General features: G+C 41.3%; 1 protein-coding gene and 1 long non-coding RNA gene across 5 annotated transcripts in view; one reads left to right on the forward strand and one right to left on the reverse strand.

The window, feature by feature from the left end:
• The window catches only part of LOC134354981 (AP-1 complex subunit mu-1-like), a 50619-nt gene that overhangs the window by 5834 nt on the left and 22809 nt on the right, over window positions 1–21976 (forward strand). For 2 of the 3 annotated variants that reach the window (XM_063064570.1, XM_063064572.1), the window contains exons 2-5: window positions 7839–7995; window positions 9912–9979; window positions 11713–11843; window positions 20269–20416. In XM_063064570.1, the coding sequence (XP_062920640.1) occupies window positions 7839–7995; window positions 9912–9979; window positions 11713–11843; window positions 20269–20416 (504 nt within the window). The other variant, XM_063064573.1, reaches the window with a different exon arrangement.
• LOC134354982 (uncharacterized) overlaps window positions 1–21976 on the reverse strand; it is a 51657-nt gene that overhangs the window by 2725 nt on the left and 26956 nt on the right. For both annotated transcript variants that reach the window (XR_010019943.1, XR_010019944.1), the window contains exon 2: window positions 5694–5853. This is a non-coding gene — a long non-coding RNA (uncharacterized LOC134354982). The remainder of the gene's footprint in view (window positions 1–5693; window positions 5854–21976) is intronic.

A 21976-nucleotide genomic window follows, 5' to 3' on the forward strand; every position in this document is an offset into this window, starting at 1 on the left:
ATTAGTGTGAAAAAGGCATTATATAAGGTGGATGTGGAGCAATTACTTAAAGTGATGGGTGAGGAAAATATAAGAAGACTCTGCAGATTTTACGTACTTACTTACTGCCTGTTACACCATTGGTGTTTAGGGTAGCAACGAAGGTCCTCCATTTCTGTCTGTATGCATGTTTCTGTAGCAATTTTTTTGATCAGTCAGGATTGTTAGCCCTGAGCTGAACCCCTAAACCTGGAGGACTGGTGGACTTCTCTTAATCTGGTCCTTATCCTTTGATCTTGTAGCCATGGGTAACCCTACCAAGAGCCAAAGCACAAGGCCCTGACTCCAGCCAATGTAGCTCTCTGGGTCATTGAGGCACACAAGCCTCCAAATTCTACAACAAGGTTGTGATCCTCTTGGAGGACTGCAGATTTAAAGATTAATTTTATTTGTCACATGTACATTGAAGGTTTGATATTGTATGTGGAATAAATTAAAGCAGATTTTCTCACAGACAGTTGAGGCGATGGAATTCATTGTCAAATTGGTGTGATGTGGACAGCCAGCCATATACTTATCATTAACACATTTATAGATAACTTTAAGTACATATGATAGTGAAAGGAGTATTGGCTTGTGGAGCATTACATTTACAGAATGCAGGAGATGTAGGTGAAGAGTGGAAAGGCCATATCTTAATGGCCATTTTTGAAGCTTTAAAGAGGGTTCAGAGGAGATTTACCAGGATGATTAAAGAACATTTCCTACGGGGAAAGGTTGGGAAGGGTTGAGCAAGCTTGGGCTTTTCGCTTTGGAGTTATGGAAGATGCGAGGCAACCTGATAGAGATGCATAATATTATGAGAGGCATAGAGTGGACAGCCAGCAGCTCTTTCCAAGGGCGACAACAGCCAATACCAGAGGATATATGTTTAAGCTGATTAGAAGGAAGTTTAAAGGAAGTTTCAGGGGAAGGTTCTTTACACAGAGAATGGTGGGTGTTTGGAACACACTGCTGGGGTAGTGGTAAAGGCTGATTTAATGAGGACACGAGAGACTTGGATAGGCACAGAGATGTAAGGGAATTGGAGGGTTATGGGCTGTGTAGCAGGGAAAGTTTACATTTATATGGGCTGGCACAGCATTGTGGGCTGAAGGGGCTGTACTGTGCTATACTGTTATTGTTCTGTGTACTAATTGCCCTTGAGATGTGGTAATGAGCCACTTTCTTGGAATCTCTTGTGATAAGTTATTTGATAATAAATCTACTTTCAACTATGAACTTTGAACCCTTGCAGTTCTTGGGATGAAGGCACAATTATCATGAAGCTTGCCCCCTTTGGCTGTATCTGAGAGTTAAACCGAGGACACTGCCCTGAGTAATCCCTGCGCAGGTTTCCCACATAAAACACTCATAGCTCTGTTGGCTGAATTTGCTATAAACTCCATGAAAAGTCCAAGCTGTGAACAAATTTCCAGTCCCAGTAAATTAAAATAGGAGCCCCCAACTGAAGATTAGCATTGTTTAGATTTTATAATTGCTCAAAAGCACGGCATTAAAGTCATTAAGCCTATTATGATACTTACAGTAGAAAGTAATGGAAGTACTAAAATCATTAAATCCATGCTCAAGTGAATTTTTAATAGTGTTTTGATCACATCTTTTTTAGATTGAGGTCCCTTGACACTAACCTTTGTTGTTCAGATTTTTGTTTGTTTCTTCATAAATACACTACATACCTTAGAGGAATGGAAATGAGACCAAATAGCATCTAGCTTGACCTTGGGTGTTATATGTCAGCATAACATTATGAGTGTATCTGAGTCAGAGCACTGTGGGTTCTAAGACTTCCTCCAGAGCCTGGGTGTGTAATACAGGCTGAGGCTTCAGTGCTGTTCTGGTGTCATGTTGCTTTGACAGATTAGTTTTTTGGGTAATATTTCAAACTTTCTTATGAATATAAATCACCCTAAACTGTTACTTGAAGAAGACCGGGGGAGTTCTACAGATATTCTTCCATCAATGTCACTATAGCAGAATGGCTGACCACTCATTGCTTGGTACCATTTGGTTGAACACAGTAATTATAATTTACATTTAGTTCTTCGACATACCCTTAGCCTGTGACATAAAAGCAAGTTTGTTTTCTTTAGAAAGCGAAGGCTGCAGCTGACGAACTTTATTTGGAAGTGTACTCTGTGATAAGCCTTCCAGATTGTGGTGTTCATATCACACTGCTGTGTGAAGATAAAATGGTATTTGTGGCAAACTCTGATCATAAGGAGTTGGCTAAGGACTATGTATGGCAATTTCCATACATTTTCCCATTAGCATTGCAAACAAGCCCTAAGGGAATGCACATGAACAAGACGTAGTCAGTATTGCTTAGAAATCTGAGGTCAGAGGGAAACACGGCAAGGTGTCCCATGACCCAACAAAAATGCATTGCTTTTAACATACGTATACAAATGACATGGAAGTTAGGAATTCATTGTTCATAGATTATATCGCATTGAGGGGAGTTGGGAGAAAATAGAGGAAACAGCTTTGAATCTATATAATTACAAAAAATAGTAAATTGGCTGAATAACTGTAATTATAATATTAATGCTTAAATGCTAAGGCTGAATACACAATTGCTGGAAATTGGAAATAAAAATAAAATTGCCTGAAATACGTGGCTGACCATTTGATGAACGGCCATGGACCTGAAATGAAAACCTACATCTTTCTTCACAGATGTTGCCTGATTTTTTGAGGGTTCCCAGTGTTTTCTGACTTTATTATGAATATATTGTATATGTGCTAATAAAGTTGGATGTTAAGAACATCTAATGCTTTCCAAATATGTACAATCTAACAAAATATATTGGAAATTATTGGTTGTTATGATTGTGCATGCAACATAATGACAAGACTCTAAAGGACAGGAAGATGTTTCAAATGAGATCTACAAGAACTATGGTAAGATTTCATAAATTGGAGTGATATAGGATACTGCATTGGAGAATTTGAGGTGTCATTACAGAATGTTGCAATAGCCTGATCCAGTCAAATGCCGGGGTTAGGTGGGATTAATGCAGAGGGGCGGCCACTAATCAACATGGATGAGGTAGGCAGTGTCCATTAAAGACCCCCACCACTCAGGACATACCGTCTTCACACTGTTACCATTAGGAAGGAGATACAGAAACCTGAAAACACACTCAGTGATTCAGGAACAGCTCTTTCCCCTCTGCCATCGGATTTCTGAATGGACATTGAACCCATGAACACTACCTATTTTTAAAAATTATTTCTTTTTTTGCGCAATTTTTTATTTAACTATTTTATATATATATATATATATAAATGAGGCCTAGGGAGAAAGAAAAGGGGGAGGGGGGGAAACCCAGAGGATGGGCAAAGGGTATAGTGAGACGGACAGAGGGAGAAAAAGGACAGAGAGAAAAAGAAAAAGAATGTGTGTATATAAATAAGTAACGGATGGGGTATGAGGGGGAGGTGGGGCATTTGCGGAAGTTTGAGAAGTCAATGATCATGCCATCAGGTTGGAGGCTACCCAGACGGAATATAAGGTGTTGTTCCTCCAACCTGAGTGTGGCTTCATCTTTACAGTAGAGGAGGCCGTGGAAAGACATATCAGAATGGGAATGGGACGTGGAATTAAAATGTGTCTACTGTGAAGATGAAGCCACACTCAGGTTGGAGGAACAACACATTATATTTTGTCTGGGTAGCCTCCAACCTGATGGCATGAACATTGACTTCTCAAACTTCCGCTAATGCCCCACCTCCCCCTCGTACCCCATCCAATATTTATTTATATACACACATTCTTTCTCTCACTCTCCTTTTTCTCCCTCTGTCCCTCTCACTATACCCCTTGCCCATCCTCTGTTTTTTCTCCCCTCCTCCCCCTTTTCTTTCTCCCTGGGCCTCCTGTCCCATGATCCTCTCATATCCCTTTTGCCTATCACCTGTCCAGCTCTTGGCTCCGTCCCTCCCCCTCCTGTCTTCTGCTATCATTTTGGATCTCCCCCTCCCCCTCCCACTGTCAAATCTCTTACTAACTCTTCCTTCACTTAGTCCTGACAAAGGGTCTCAGCCTGAAACGTCGACTGTACCTCTTCCTAGAGATGCTGCCTGGCCTGCTGCGTTCACCAGCAACTTTGATGTGTGTTGCTTGAATTTCCAGCATCTGCAGATTTCCTTGTGTTTTATGCTGCGGTGCTGCTTCCCAGATGGTAGCAGCTGGAATAGATTGTGGTTGGAGTGACTTGGGTCCCCAATGATCCTACGGGCCCTTTTTACACACCTGTCCTTGTAAATGTCCTGAATCATGGGAAGTTCAGAACTACAGATGCGCTGGGCTATCTGCATTACTCTCTGCAGAGTCCTGTGACTAAAGGTGGTACACTTCCCAAACCAGGCACTGATACAGCCAGTCAGGATGCTCTCAATTTTGCCCCTGTAGAAGGTTCTTAGGATTTGGGGGCCCATATGAACTTCCTCAACCGTCTGATGTGAAAGAGGTGCTGTTGTGGTTTTTTCACCACACAGCTGGTGTGTATAAACCATGTGAGGTCCTTGGTGATGTGTATGTCGAGGAACTTGAAGCTGTTTACCCTCTCAACTTCAGATCTATTGATGTCAATAGGGGTTAGCCTGTCTCCATTCCTCCTGTAATCCACAACCAGCTCCTTTGTATTTGCGACATTGAGGGAGGGGTTGTTTTCTTGACACCACTGTATCAGAGAGATGACTTCTTCCCTGTAGGCCCACTTGTTATTGTTTGAGATAAGGCCAATCAATGTAGTGTCATTGGCAAATTTAATTAGCAAATTGGAGCTGTGGGTGGCGATACAGTCATGGGTATACAGGGAGTAAAGGAGGGGACTCAGTACACAGTGGGAGGGGGAGGGGGAGATCCGAAATGATTGGAGAAGACAGGAGGGGGAGGGATGGAGCTAAGAGCTGGAAAGTTGATAGGCAAAAGGGATTTGAGAGGATCTCCCTCTCCCTCTCCCACTTTCAAGTCTCTTACTAGTTAGGCCTGACGAAGGGTCTTGGCCCGAAACATAAACTGTACCTCTTCCTAGAGATGCTGTCTGGCCTGCTGCGTTCACCAGCAACTTTTATGTGTGTTGCTTGAAATTCCAGCATCTGCAGATTTCCTCGTGTTTGCGTTTTTAAACCTACTTGGTATGTCTTTGGACTGTGGGAGGAAACTGGAGGGTCTGGAGAAAACCTATGCATACCCCAGGGAGGACATACAGGGACTCCTTACAGAATTGGGCCAGAATTGAATTCCAAATTCCAGAATGCCCCAAGCTGTAACAGCATTCAGCTAACCACTACACCCTGTGATGCCCAATTTTTACTCTTTCTTTGATGGTTTCCAATAACTTGCACATCCTCTGGCTTATACTTAGGTAACACTCGCTTTGTCTAGTGGCATGATCTCGGGGTGATAACCCTCTGCCCGGCCAAACCTTAGAACTCTCGTTTGGGTGAATGCTGTGCGATGTGCCCCCTGTTTCAAATGAGTACCCTGTAATGACAAGCCGTACACAGGATGCGGTTAAATAATTAAGATTTTATAATTTTTACTTGAACTATGGGGTTAGTAGAGAACCAAAATATAAAATTTTTTAAAAAGGCGCCACTATATCTTTATTCAGTCTGTGCGCAAATAATTTGTTGGAGCTCACGCAATATCCACTTTCCACCATTCGATCTCCTCCGAACTCCGCCGGGTCCCGAGCTCCCGCTCAGGATTCGCTCTGCTCACTGGGTCACAGCATCTCTTCGGGTGCGTCTTCTCTCTTCTTCCCCATGGCGCGTTCTGACCAAATCCCACGCGAACAGCAGCTTTCAGATGCACAAGAAAGAATAACACCTGTCCCAATTGGTTAACAAATGAATACAAGTCCCGTTATCACTAATTATAACCCAAATATGCTGCTACACAGAACCCCATACATCAGCAGTTAACATTACAGAGAAGCCATCTTATTATAACACTACAGAGAAGCCATTTTATTAGCCTTAGCAAATAACATGAAAGCAGAAACCCCTCACACTTAATTTATTACAGCACTGTATGCCTTTTCTTTAACATTGATACCATCCTTGACTTACTTAAGTTGGTTGTTTGTCTGTCCTTGTCTGTTTATGTACAATTTTTTTTGTAAAATTCTATTATGTTTCTTTTTTTTCCTCTGTAAATGCCTGCAAGAACATGAATCTGAGGGTAATATATGGTAACATATGCATATTTTGTGAATAAATGTAATTTGAACTTTGAACTTGTTAGCCATGAACATCACATCTTTCTCATAGAATCTTCCTTCCCCAGCAGAATAAGATCAACATTAATTTTTGACTTTTTGGAGGGGAATTTAAATGCACGTTATGCATTTATGTACAAGTGTACACATCCTAAATTTGGGGAAGCCCATGATCTCTCTGCAACCCCATTTCCCCAAATCTGCATATTCCTAAAAGCAAACTACCTGTTTCAATGGAAGATTTTCAACAACTGCTTCTCTAAATGAACTGCTCTATCAGTGAATTCATTAGCTATCACCTCAACCAAATCAGCAATTAAACTGTTGCCCTGTGGATTTGTGCATGACATGAATAATTATTGAAACTCATTTTGTTTCATGTTAATGGAATGCGTCCAATGTTTGGTGCAAAAATGAGTACCAGCAATTTCAAGTTCAAGTTTAATTGTCATTCAACCATACACAAATACCCATGAACACAGCCAAACTAAACAACATTTCTCTGGGCCCAAGATGCAAAACACAATACCACATCATGAGTCCATGAATGTTGCAGCAGTCGCAGTATAACATAATATAGCTTGTCTTCTGCTGAGTGAATGCTGGGGGGGGGGCGGGGGATAACACCAACTCCAGTAGGGTGGCTTGCCACACCAACTCTGGTGGAGCACCCCAACTCTACTGCCTCTCCCCGGGCGTCTGTTAACAGGTGACACCCTGGCTTGAGGCCTGGTCCTCTGTACAACTGAGGCCACACAGCTTCCTCGCCATTTTGCCTCTGCTCCCCGGCAATAAATCAGTGAATCGTGCTTACAGCATTCTAAATTAACAACGTTCAACTCTGACTCCTTTGACGCAGGCAACAGTACCGTCCAGACATAGACCAGCTCCTTCAGTTTCCCCTCCAATGAGCAAATCTCTGATGGGGTACACCTGCAGTACTGTTAAGTTCTTAATGTCCAGCAGGGTCTTGCAATCATAAAAAATATGTTTATAAAAGACAATAACACCTCTGGTTGACCCTGTAGAAGCTGCTGCGATCAAATGTGCCACCATCTTATCAGAACGTAATGAATGTAATGACTTACAGTCCTTAATGAATGTGAGGTGGTGTAATGGAACTATCATAACTGATTTGATTTTTCATCGCTATTCATCTCCTTTAAGGGGGATCAGTTTTTTTTTATGGAGATACAGTGTGGTACAGGCCCTTCCAGCCCTTCGAGCTGCACCACCCAACAATCCCGATTTAATCCTAGCCTAACCACAGGGCAATTTACAACGACCAATTAACCTACCAACTGGTACATCTTTGGACTGTGGGAGGAAACCTATGTAATCATGTGGAGGACGTGCAAGCTCCTTAAAGGCAGTGGCGGGAATTGAACCTAGGTCACTGGTACTGTAAAGCATTGTGCTAACCACTATGCAATTGTGCCACCCTAACTAATAGTTCTCATGTCTAATAATTACTTGGTCTAAAATGCTTGAGATTGCAAAACAAGGTCTCTAGCAGCTATGTTCATTTCATACGGAGTTCTTATATTTAACATATTCTTTTGCCAGGTTCTAATATGCAGAAACTACATGGGTGATGTGGACATGAATGAGATTGACTACTTCCTACCTGTGCTGACACAGAAAGAGGATGAAGGGACTAGCTCCCCATTCCTCGTCCATGGACGTGTTCATTTCCTCTGGATAAGGCACAATAACTTGTACTGTATCCTTTAAAGTAAGCCCAGTTTTGGGGCGGATTTCTGTAGACGCTATTGGTGTGATCCACAGCAATACATAAGAGTAATACTTAGCATGGCCTTGATTGGGAAGAGATTGGAGATACCTGTTGTTTATTTGGTTTTATTTAGAGATACAGCACGGTAACAGGCACTTTTAGCTCAATGAGCCCTCGCTGCCCAATAACAGCATGTGATCTACTAACCCACCAATCCCACGTGTCTTTGGAATGTGGGAGAAAACCAGAGCTTCCTGGGGGAAAGCCATGTGGTCATGGAGGAAACACACAAACTCCTTACAGACAGCGGGGAACTGAACCCGGTGGCTGGGGCTGTAATAGCGTTATGCTAACCAATACACTACCATGTTGTCCCCATTTTGTTTTTACCAACATGATGCCAAAGCAAAAAGAGGCTATTTGGCCTATTGTACCAATATAATTTGGTATAGTAGCCCTGACCTGAGGAAGCATAACTTGTAATGAAGAGATTTACCAGGATGCTGCCTGGTTTAGAGAGTATGCATTATGATCAGAGATTAAGGGAGCTAGGGCTTTACTCTTTGGAGAGGAGGAGGATGAGAGGAGACATGATAGAGGTGTTCAAGATAGTAAGAGGAATAGATAGAGTGGATAGCCAGCGCCTCTTCCCCAGGGCACCATATGGAGGAATTTAAGGTGGGGGATTATACAGGAGGCAGGGTTTGAGGGTTGTCACAACATTGTGGGCCGAAGGGCCTGTAATGTGCTGTATTATTCTATGTTCAATGTTCTATGTAATACCCTCATAGTTGCACTAAGGTTAACAAAATTTTGGACCTTTTAAATTTTATTTGATGTTTTCAGTCATTTGCACGTTGTATTCACTTGGAGAAAGATGTGGGGTCTTGTCTATCTATAAAGGGCCATAGTATTGCAAATAAAAGAGGAGAAACTGGGCAGAATTTCACTACCGTGGCAGGCGGTCAGTTAGAACTCCTTTTCCTTATACCTGTGAACACAATGAGTTCTCAAACATTATCTGTTGGGGTTAATAGACAATGTTGATTTTGAATGGGGTATAATACTGGATGATTTGCAAGTAGTTGGCATGCATATAATAGGAGAATGCCTAGGTACACATTAAGACCAATATAAAATTGTTCAAAACCCAAAATTTTGACAATACAAGATATTACTTATATGCTTAGACCAATTTTTGGACATTTCCTTATGATTGCTATTTTAACACAGGAATTATGTTACATTTACATTAAAACAATGAATAGTAGAACATTACGGAATGTGATAATTGTTTATCCAACAAAATGCAGCAATAATTTCTAACCGTATATCACAAAATATTCTTGTTATACTGGATGCACTTAAATGATAATCAGATGTATGTTTATATCTCAAGGACATAGCCTCAAGATTCTAGGGAGTAGGTTTGGGATGGAGATGAGGAACTGCTTTTCCCAGAGGGTGGCGCATCTGTGGAATTCTCTGCCCATTGAAGCATTGGAGGCTACCTCAGTAAATATATTTAAGACAAGGTTGGATAGATTTTTGCATAGTTGGGGAATTAAGAGTTATGGGGAAAAGGCAGGTAGATGGAGATGAGACAATGGCTAGAATGACGGAGCAGGCTTGATGGGCTAGATGGTCTACTCCTGCTCCAATTCCTTATGTTTATGTTCAGTTTTATATTGAAATCCTGTAATTTTTAAAACCTATAACAGTGAATTGAAGTGGAACAAATTAATTGCTGATTCAGAACTTTATTGTAACAAAATGGCATTTAGAACTTTCCATACGGTTCAGGGCTGATAGATAGATGGATTAGATATCGTGACCAGAAAATACCCGCTCAACTGTTCAACCTGCTGTTTAACAACTTAACTTCTTTAACCTTGAACACCAAGTGGTAGCAATGACAAAGAAAAATGCAAATGCAGCTCTGGTTTTTGCTTTTTTATATAAAATTATTCAGGTGGGTGTCGTTCTTGTGTTTTGGAAACATGAAGATTAACTCTTCTGCCTACACAGTTGGATTTTATTGGTCTTGATTTTAAACATTGTGCTGTACTGAACAAAAAATATTACTTTTATTTTGTATTGACGTACTATTATTCGCAGTGGCCACTTTATTAAGTACATGAGTGGAACCAATGTGATTTTCTGCTGTTGTACCCCGTCCACGTCAAGGTTCGACAAGTGTGTTTAGAAATACTCATCTGCACACCATTGTTGTAACATATGGTTATGTGAGTTACTGTCGCCTTCCTGTCAGCTTGAATCAGTCTGGCCATTCTCCCCTGACCTCTCTCATTAACAAGGCATTGTCACTCTTTAGAACTGGATGTTTTTTTTGTTTCTCACATCTGTAAACTCTAGAGACTGCTGTGAGTGAAAATCCCAGGAGATCAGCAGTTTCTGAGTTACTCAAACCACCCTATTTGGCACCAACAATCATTTCATGGTCAAGGTCACTTAGATCACAATTCTTCCCCTTTCTGATGTTTGGTCTGAACAATAACTGAACCTCTTGTCCATGTCTGCATGCTTTTATGCCCTGAGTTGCAGCCACATGATTAGCTGATTAGATATTTGCATTAATGAGCAGGTGTACAGGTGTACCTAATAAAGTGGCTACTGAGTTAGATTTTCTACTGGCATAAAGAATTGCCGATAAGCTTCAAAACTGGAATTAGTTCTAGAAGTGCAAATCTGCGTATTGGCAAAATCTATCATTTTAAAGTTAACAGCACTGGGTAATTACTTTGTTATTCTTACCTCATCATTCATGACAGAATCAGTTCATTAACACTCTTATGTCAGACAAGAATACATTCGCACTCTCACACTCTCAATGCCATGATCTCTGGAACCAGTTCTTCTTCTTATCTATGTGGTTTCAGGTTTCAATGTAAAGGTCAAGCAAACAGGATATAAAGGAGATAGAATGTATGTTCCTAAAAGTTGCTTGAAATTCCAACATCTGCAGATTTCCTCGTGTTTGAGAATGTATGTTCCTGTCATTTTGTTACATTGCAGAAATACATGTTTTTCTATCAGCAGAATCCTCTACCCCAGTTTCCCAACTCCCCTCTCACTCCACCCACAACTCAAAGTTCAAAGTATATTTATTATCAAAGAATGTATAAATTACACAACCTTGAGATTTGTTTGCTTACAGGTAGCCACAAAGCAAGAAATCTGAAAGAAACCAATTAAAAAAAAGATCAACGGCCGATGTGCGAGAGAAAGGGGGAAAAAACCCCAAAAGTCATGCAAACAATAGAAGTGAGCAACAACATTCCAAACCAAATTGAGTTCTTAGGTTGGAACGCAGGTTAGCCCGGAATAGGCCCAAAGCCTTGGCATTAGTTCATTATATTAGTGGGCTTGGACCGGGGCAGTCATCATAGCCACAGTGCCATGGAGAAAGGAGTGAACACAGCAGAGAGCGAGCAAAATCAGTTCACGCCTCCAGTTCAACCTCACCGCCCAGCCCCAACCACTTTACACTGTCGCTTTGACAAACAGTGATTATTATGACCTGCTGACTCTGCCTTCCAGCCCTCTGATCCCTATCTCCCTGTCTGGCATCCACACAGACCTATAAGACCTCTCCCTCCAGTCCACATATCTTTTTTACTGGATCTGCCCAAATAATCATTGCTCTGACACCGTACTTCCACTTTTAATTTGTGTTGCCCTCAGGTTTTCACAGAATATTTTAAAGAGGTTGAAGAAGAAAGTATTCGAGATAACTTTGTTATCGTTTACGAACTTTTGGATGAGGTGATGGATTTTGGATTCCCACAGACAACTGATAGTAAGATACTACAGGAGTAAGTATAGAACTGAGGAATTTAATTTTATCCATAACTTACTGATGTTCATCTGCACTTTTGTCTCTAGTAAATTTCTTTTTTTGTCGAAAGCTATTACATATATGTTCTTTAGTTATTTAGAGATACAGCAGGGTAACAGGGTCTTCTGGCCCAACAAGTCAAGTACACCCATGTGATCAATTAACCCTACTGACCCGTATGTCTTTGGGATGTGGGAGGAAACTGAAGCACCTGGAGGAAATCCATACACTCATGGAGAGAGCGTACAAACTCCTTACAGACTGCGGTGGGATTGAACCCATGTCGCTGCCGCTGTGATGCTGTTACACTAGCCACTTCTCTTTCAGTGCTTGGAATAACAGTTATGATACATCACAAGCTCCAATTTGTTAAATCTGTAAAAGTAATGTTTTTTCGATTGATTATCCGTCATAGGAGACTGAAGGTTCTGAATCACAGGTCAAACAGTACTCCCTACTGGAATATTATAAAGTCACACCTTGTTGGTTGCATACCTTGGATCTACCCACCTATCCTTATCAGTCAAAGGCGTTGCTATTTTCAGAATTCTGGTCAGAACTCAACTGAACCAGCCTTTCAAATAATGTAGCAGGTCAAAGGCTGAGTATCCTCGGGTAAGCAATTCACCTACTGACATCCCAAAACTAATCCACCATCCACAGCACCTACAGGTAGAAATTGAGATTAAACACAAAATGCCAGAGTAACTCAGCGGGTCAGGCAGCATCTACGGAGATGAATAAGGGGTTGATGTTTTGGGCTGAGACCCTTCATCAGGACTGGAAAGGAATGGAGAAGAAATGTGCGGGGAGAGGAAGGATTATAAGCGGGAAGGTGATAGTTGAAGCTAGGGGGATTGGGAGGATAAAGTGAGAGGCATGGAGGAGATAGCTGGGAAAGGTAAAGGGCTGAAGAAGAAGGAATCTGATAGGAGAGGACCGTGGACTATGGGAGAAGCAGGAGGGGCACCAGAGGGTGGTGATAGGCGGTTAAGGAGAAAAGGGGCAAGAGGGAAGGCAAAATGGCGAATGGAAAAGGAGAGATGTGGAAGGGGGTGGGTGAAATTACTGGGAGTCAGAGAAGTTGATCTCCGTGCCTTCAGGTTGGAGGCTATCCAGATGGAATTTGAGGTGTTAGTCCTCCAATCTGAGAGTGGCCTCATTGTGTCAGTAGAGCAGGCTATGGATTGACATTTTGGAATGGGAATGGGAGTGGAATTAAAATGGTTGGCCTCCAGGAATCCTCCCTGTTGCAGACAGAACGAAGGTGCTTGACAAAGGGGCCCCCAATCTAAGTTAGGCCTAATGGAGTACTCTACATATCTGGATGAGTGCAGTCCTAGCAACACTCAATTTGCACTTCTCCACCCAGGACAAAGCAGGCCACTGTTCTGATACCCCATCCATTGCAGCAAACATTCATTATCTTTGCCTTGTGCCATCAATGCACTGCACCTAGTTACTGTGGTTACTTGGATAGCACCTTCCAGTCCTACAATCTGCATCATCTAGAACAGATATCATTGAGAACAGGGTTCCCAACTGGGGTCCATGGATCCCTTGGTTAATAGTAGGGGCCCATGGCATAAAAAATGTTGGGAGCTCCTGATCTGCAAGTTTGAGAGCAGTTGGTGCATGGGAACAACACCACAGCAACTTTCTCTTCATGTCTTTCATTAGCTTAATTTTGCTCCTATGCCTTATGGTCTTATCCTGCTTTGGAAATACATTACTAGTCCCTCAGGATTACTGGGCCCATATCCAGGAACCAATATGTTCCTGTAGACTCAACTGAAGAACGTTAGTCTTTCACCATCTTCTCAGGACAGTTAATAATAAGTGACAAATGTTGGTCTTGACATGGACATCTACATCTCAAAAACAAATGAATAAATAAAATCATTGTGGTCTGTTGTGTGGCATGTGAAGGTGATTCCACAGTATTCCTTAGGCAAAATGATTTGAACTGTCATATCATGCAAGCACTAAGAAACTGCAAGGATAAATGTCAACATTGATAGTGCTTAACCATAATGATTTAAAACTAATCATTTAATTCAGGAACAGCTGAATGATTGTATCACAATCTAGTTCACTAATTGGATTAGTAGTCCTGCACAGTTCTAAATAATGTTGCCATACACTTTGATCTTTGTAATCACAAACAAGAGAGAATCTGCAGATGCTGGAAATCCAAGTAACACACTCAAAATACTGGAGGAACTCAGCAGGCCAGGCAGCATCTATGGAAAAGAGTACAGTCGACGTTTCAAGCTGTGACCCTTCGGCAGGACTGGAGAAATGTAACTTTTCTTTTTTGAATTTTCGTCTTCCACATGATCTTCATAACGTCCTTTGGGGTATCATGCAGTATCCCACCATCTTGATTGCTTTCTCTGGAGAGAAACGAAGTAGGAAACCATCATTCACTATAGTCTAAACTGTTCCAAAACTGGCTGGAAATGGACGCGTTATAGCACAATGTGAGGGCATTCTATCAACAGATCTGCGGGCTCCTTGAAGCGTACAGTATTTAACAGCCAGGCACATTACTGTTCCTCCAGTGCCAAACCAAGTCACTTTCCTTACTATTTCCGGTAGGTGTAAGCCATTCAGCCATTCAAACCTGCTTCACCATTCAATTAGTTCATTTGATCATTTACAGCAATACTATTTAGCTGTTCTCTCCTATATCCTTTGACTCCTTCGGTATCAAGAAATGCATTTATCTCTTTCGTAAAAATACTCAGCATCTTGACATCTAGAGCCCCTGTGGGTTTTCATCACATCCCTGCGCCTTTTGGTGATCACCCTATATCTTTTAATTAGGCTACTGAATGAAGTGCCAGTCAGGCAGGCTGATTCACCTAAGAGTTTGAACAAAGTCAGGAAAGCCTAGAGATTGATTTTAAGTGACGAGTAGAAGGCCCAATTGTAATTACATGAATCAGAATCAGATTTAATATCACTGACATCTGTCATGAAATTTGTGGATTTGTGGTATCACTACAGTGCAATACATAAAAATACTATAAATTACAATAAGAAATAGATATAAAAATAAGTTAAATAAGTAGTACAAAAAAAGGGCAGAAATGGTGTTCACAGTCCGTTCAGAAATCTGATGGCGGAGGGGGAGAAGCTTTGGGCTCCAGTACTTCCTCTGATGTTAGAATTAAGAATAGAGTATTCCTGAGTGATGGGGCTCCCTAATGGTGGATGCTGCCTTTTTGAGGCATTGATGCTAGGGAGGCTTGTGCCCATGATGGAGCTGGCTGAGCTTGTAACCCGCTACGGCTTTTTCTGATCCCACGCAGTGGCTCCTCCATACCAGATGCAACCAGTGAGAATGCTCTCCATGGTGCATCTTTAGACATTGCTAGAGTCTTTGGTGACACCCTAAATCTCCTCACACTCCTAATGAAACATAGCTGCTGACATGCCTTTTTCGTAATTGTATCAATATGTTGGGCCCACGATAGATCTTCAGAGATTTTGACTCCCAGGAACTTGAGACTGCTCACCCTTTCTACTGCTGATCCCTCAGTGAGAGCTGATATGTATTCCCTTGACTTCCCCTTCCTGAAGTCTACAATCAGTTCCTGGATTTTAGTGATATGGTCCTGACTTGTACTATCCATTCTTTTAGGATACAGTGGAATATATTTATCAAGAAAGGAAAATAAGTGTCACATGTCATCCAATTCCTTGCCTTTTATCCTTTTGGTTAGAAATATAAAACAAATTTATATAGCACTGGTGAAGAAATTAGAAGACAGGAGCCCCCCTTACTGTAGTTCACTAATAGGACATAACATTTTAAGAACACAAGACATAGGAGCAGAATTAGGCCTCTTGGCCTATCAAGTCTGCTCTGCCATTCCATCATGGCTGATTGATTATTCCTCCCATCTCTGTTCTAAATGGTCGTTGCTGTATTCTGAGGTTATGCCCTCTGGACCTGGACTCACCCACTATAGGAAACATTCTCTCCACATCCACTCTATCTAGGCCTTTCAGTATTCAATGTGATTCAGTGAGATCGCCCCCTCATTCTTCTAAACTCCAGCGAGTACCATCAAATGCTCTTTATACGTTAACCCTTTCATTTCATAAGACCATAAAATATAGGAGAAGAAGTAGGCCATTCAGCCCATCAAGTCTGCACCACCATTCAATCATGGGCTGATCCAATTCTTCCAGTCATCCCCACTCCCCTGGCTTCTCCCCATATCCTTTGATGCCCTGGCTAATCAAGAACCAATCTATCCCTGCCTTAAATACACCCAATGACTTGGCCTCCAGAGCCGCTTGTGGCAACAAACTCCGCAGATTTGCCACCCTCTGACTAAAATAATTTCTCCGCATCTCTATTCTAAGTGAACGTCCTTCAATCCTGAAGTTGTGCTCTCTAGTCCTAGACTCCCCTACCATGGGAAATAACTTTGCCATGTCTAATCTGTTCAGGCCTTTTAACATTTGAAATGTTTCTATGAGATCCCCCCTCATTCTCCTGAACTCCAGGGAATACAGCGCAAGAGTTTCCAGACGTTCCTCATACAGTAACCCCTCATTCCTGGAATCATTCTTGTGGATCTTCTCTGAATCCTCTCCAATGTCAGTATATCCTTTCTAAAATAAGAAGCCTAAAACTGCACACAATACTCCAAGTGTGGTCTCATGAGTGCCTTATAGATCCTCAACATCATGTCCCTACTCTTATATTCTGTACTTCTAGAAATGAATACCAACATTGCATTTGCCTTCTTCAAAACTGACTCAACCTGGTGATTAACCTTTAGGATATCCTGCCCAAAGGCTCCCAAGCCCTTTGCATCTCTGCATTTTGAATTCTCTCCTCATCTAAATAATAGTCTGCTTGATAATTTCTTCCACCAAAGTGCATGACCATACACTTCCCAACCCTCTATTTCATTTGCCACTTCTTTGCCCATTCCCCTAAACTATCTAGGTCTCTCTGCAGGCTCTCTGTTTCCTCAACACTACCCGCGCCTCCACCTATCTTTGTATCATTGGCAAATTTAGCCACAAATTCATTAATCTCATAATCCAGATCATTGACATGCATCGTAAAATGCAGCGGTTCCAACACCGACCCCTGTGGAACTCCACTGGTAACCAGCAGCAGCCAGAACAGGATCCCTTTGTTCCCACTCAGTGTTTTCTGCCAATCAGCCAATGCTCCACCCATGCTAGTAACTTCCCTGTAATTCCACGGGCTCTTATCTTGCTAAGCAGCCTCATGTGCGACACTTTTGAAAGGCCTTCTGAAAATCCAAGTATACCACATCTACTACATCTCCTTTGCCTACCTTGCCTGTAATTTCTTCAATAAATTGCCAGCATCATTCTAGTGAACATCCTCTGGACCTTCTGTCAGAACGTCTTTTAGACCATAAGACCATAAGATATAGGAGCAGGATTAGGCCATTTGGCCTGTTAGGTCTGCTCTGCCATTTCATCATGGCTGATCCATTTTTCCTCTCAGCTCCAGTCTCCTGCCTTCCCTCCATGTCCCTTCATGCCCTGACCAATCAAAATTCTATCAACCCCTGCCTTAAATATACATAAAGGTGGCTTCCACAGCTGCCCATGGCAATGAATTCCACAGATTCACCACTCTGGCTAAAGAAATTCCTCCTCATCTCCATTCTAAAACGACGCCCCTCTATTATGAGGCTGTGTTCTCTGGCCTCATACACTCCCACCATAGGAAACATCCTCTTTACATCCACTCTATTTAACTTTCACCAGTTGATAGGTTTCAATTAGGTCACCCCTCATTCTTCTAAATTCCAGTGAATAAAGGCCCAGAGCCATTAAATGCTCTTCATAGACAAGGGGACTACAACTGCTCACAATACTCAGTGTGGTCTGCCTTTTAAAGTGTAAGCATAACATCCTTGCTTTTAAATTCTAGTCCCCTCGAAATGAATACCAACCTTGCATTTACCTTCCTTACCACCGACTCAGCCTGCATGTTAACACAGAACATAGCACCGGCCACAATGTTGAGCCAACCTCTTAACAATCAATCTTGCTCCATAAACTGCAGTTACACTCAGCCACTTCTCACTGAATCCTGGTTGCCCACATTTATATTTACTCCTCAATAAAAGCTACCCATAAATAATGATGAATTAGTTCTCTGCTTCTCTACCTGAACAGAATTCCTGGAAGTTCAAACAGCCATTGTCGTGATTAATCGCCTGTTATTTAGTTATGTGTTCATGCAGCAGAGGATGATGGAAATAATAGTATCACTCCCTTGAGAATGCCTGATTCAGTGTCAGAGCTTGAAATGTAAAAGAAAATACACATAGAACCCTATTAATAAAAGACACAAGTATTTAACCTTATTTAAATCCATACACAAACAAATATGCATTTTCTGCAATTCTAACCCAACGAAGATCATATGTTACAATGATGTTAAATGGCGAGATCACCCAAATAATACATTTGTGGAGTTTTGTTTGGGATGTTGCCACTTGATTTCTTTTCCTAAGTGTTGTTTAGTTTGAAAAATTGGTTTTGATAAGGTTGGGCTGGGGGAGGGGAGGGAGTGCTGGTATCTATGTGCGAGGGCTGAGTTTAAATGGTGTTATTTTGAATCCAGTAAGAACTATACAAATCCAACATAAATTTGCTTAAGAATGAATGTAAGTATTTAAATGCAAGATACTGCAAGTGCTGGAAATCAGAAATAAAAAACTAATGCTGAAAATGTTGAACATACCAGTGAGTGTTTAGTTAGAGGATCATTAATTACAACCAATAACGTCTGATTCATTTCTGAGATTTTTGAACTCTTTGGGCATTGATGTGAGAATTCTGAAGTTATTAAAACGAATACATAAACCCACTATGATTTTATAAAGCAATACAGTAACCGAAAGAACTCGATTCATCTTAAGACAGTTGTGTATTCCCAGTGAAAGACCATCCCTACAGAGACACAATATGATTTTTCTTTTAGCTAAGGCAGATCTTTGCTGCAATGGATGAACTGAAGTGATAGCAACAATAGTCTTGCTCAGACACGACGTGTCAGGAGTAGATAAGTTACAGTGTGTGTAAAAGAATGGACTGAAAAAGTGCTGGATGAATTGATTTGTTGTATCACAAAAGAGCGGATGGGGAAATTCAGTCATCTGAAGTTTTTGCATCGGATGCTTTTGTTGGGAAATCAGAAAAACTTCCACACACGTTGAACTAATGTGGCATGTCTGATATTCTTTAATACAATGATGTAATATAGCCACTGGAAGATGTAAACCAGGTAGTTAAGATATTCAAAATAAATGGCAGATTATTAAGCAACACACATCAAAGTTGCTGGTGAACTCAGCAGGCCAGGCAGCATCTCTAGGAAGAGGTACAGGCAGATTATTAACATGGAAGCAAAATACCACACAGATTGAAAGCCTGAAATAAAAAAGAAAACTAGAAATACTCAACACCAGAGTAACTCACACAAAGTGCTGAAGTGCCGGAGGAACACAGCAGGTCAGGCAGCATCTGTGGAGAGGAAATGAGTCGATGTTTTGGACCAAGACCCTTGTTTCTAATACTCAACACCAGTCTGTAGAGAACGAAGGAAAGTTTAAAATTTCACTTACACAAGAGATTCTGTAGATGCTGGAAATTCAGAGTAACACACGCAGAATACTGGAGGAGCTCAACAGGTTCAGGCAGCATCTAAAGAGGGAAATAAGCAGTCGACGTTTCGGGCCAAGAACCTTCATCGTGACTGAAAAGGAAAAGGAAAGATGCCAGAATAAGAAAGCGGGGGAGGGGACAGAGTACAAGCTGGCAATAGGTGAGACTAGGTAAGGGGGAGATGGTTGGGTGAGGAAGTGGGGATGAAGTGAGAACCTGGGAGGTGATGGGTGGAAGAGGTATAGGTCTGAAGGAGAAGGAATCTGACAGGAGAGGACAGTGGACATTGGGAGAAATGGGAAGGAGTAGGGGCACCAGAGGGAGGTGATTGACAGGTTGAGGAGAGGAGGAGAGGTAAGAGAGGAGACAGAATAGGGAACAGAAAAGGAGAGAAGGAGGAGTATGGAGAAATTAGCGAAAGGTCTAGGCCTGAAATGCTGACTGCTTATTCCCTTCTGACCTGCAGAGTTCCTCTGGAATTTTGTGCATATTACTTAAAATTTAATTTATTCTATGACCAGCTATACTTTAGTTCTTTTTGTTTGTAGGTACTGGACTAGTATTATATTAACACTACACTACTTAACCCATGTGACAACATGCCCAGTATATTATATGTTTAGGTGTGTTTCTGTGTTCTTGTAACAAGGTGTGTCTTAATCCTATTTGGAGTGAATTCCATTGTTTATCTAATGTCTCTTGTTACCCTTAATTTTCAGGTACATCATTCAACAGGGACACAAGCTGGAGATTGGAGCACCACGTCCTCCTGCTACCCTAACAAATGCGGTGTCCTGGAGGTCAGATGGTATTAAATACAGAAAGAATGAAGTGTTCATTGATCTGATTGAATCTGTCAACTTACTGGTGAGCAGCAGTTTCTGCAGCAGTGGGATCCCATCAAACCACTTTAAATCTCTACGTAGCTCTTATAGGGAGAGAGGAATTTGCATTAAAACACCTTGACATGAATGTTGCAATGTACTGCCCTCCTTTGGTGAGAGTTACCATTTATCTGAGATTGTGATGTCCATTTCATTTTAGTAATTGGAGGATGTTAATCCTGTTTGAGTTAAATTCTTGTTAATTCTTGTTAGTAGACCCATCGTAAGTGCATATGTTAATGACTGAGAAGCTCTATACTCTGTACATGCATAAATACATTCTAAAAATTGAAGTGCTAAGGAATTAGTCCCTTCAGCCAACATAATTAGCAAACAGGTGGAAACCAAAAAAAACATCATTGAGGCGTTATAAATACATTTTTGGGTTCAGTGACATCGGTCATGCATATAAAGACCATTACATGAATGGCCTTCAGTCTGTGTCAGCGTATAATACTGATGCAGACAAAAGACCATTCATACAATTGTGCCCATGCCAGTTCTTCAGTAGTACTGTCTTTAATTTCACTTTCCAAATTGAATCCACATAGCCTGTATTTATTTCCTCTTTTTTATCCAATCATGTTGGAAAATTTGCCATTGTATGTACTTCCATAGCATGTTCAGTAATCTATTCCAGCATTCAATTACTCATAAATGCACAAATAAGATGCTACTGCTATTAAGAGTTTCTCCTGACTCAGTGTATCAGAATTTTCTCTTGTCAGTCAGTGCAAGTCAACTGCTGTCAGAGTTGATTTGTGTTCAATAGCATAACCCAGCATTGTGGCTTTGTGATTTAGACCAAGTACTTTTACTTTTCACTCATGTGCTGAGTAAGGCAGAAAAATGTAGGTAGTCAGTGGGTTTGGCAAACGTAAGCAGAGCACATGCAGATCAGCACATAGTGGTCAATGTGAAGCCTTGGTGAGGTCGCTAGAGGAGGACTCTGTTTAACTCTGTCTAACTTTTTGCCAGGTCTGATGAAATATCATAAATTTGAAGTATCAGCTGTATTCCTTTGTTTCTGTCTCCATGCATACTGCCTCACCTGCTGAGTGTTTCATTAAGTTCATCACTGATGTCAGAAAAAAGCTTAGATATGTAAACATGAATAGCCACGGGAAGTCTGATTCACAATTAACACTTTTTAGAACTTCTCATTCCTTTCATAAGAAGTGTATGAAATAATAGGAAGGGTGCAGAAGAGGTTCACAAGGATCGAGGGAGAGTAGAAATGAGCAATAATCTGCTTACAGTCTGGCAGAACTGGAAGTTATTTAAGTATGTGTATATAGGTTTATGTGTGTGATTTTAGAACATAGAACATTACAACACTTTACAAGCTCTTTAGCCCAAGATGCTGTGCCAACCTTTTAACCTACTCCAAGATCTAAACCTTCTCTCCTACAAAGCCCTCCATTTTTCTATCATCTATGTGTCTAAGAGTTTAATAAATGTCTTGAATATATATGCTTCTGCCATCACCTTCAGGGAGTTCTATGCACCACCAAGGCATTCTACTTACCACTACTCTCTGTAT

This window comes from Mobula hypostoma, chromosome 12 (assembly GCF_963921235.1).
Source record: "Mobula hypostoma chromosome 12, sMobHyp1.1, whole genome shotgun sequence".
NCBI classification, from domain to species: domain Eukaryota; kingdom Metazoa; phylum Chordata; class Chondrichthyes; order Myliobatiformes; family Myliobatidae; genus Mobula; species Mobula hypostoma.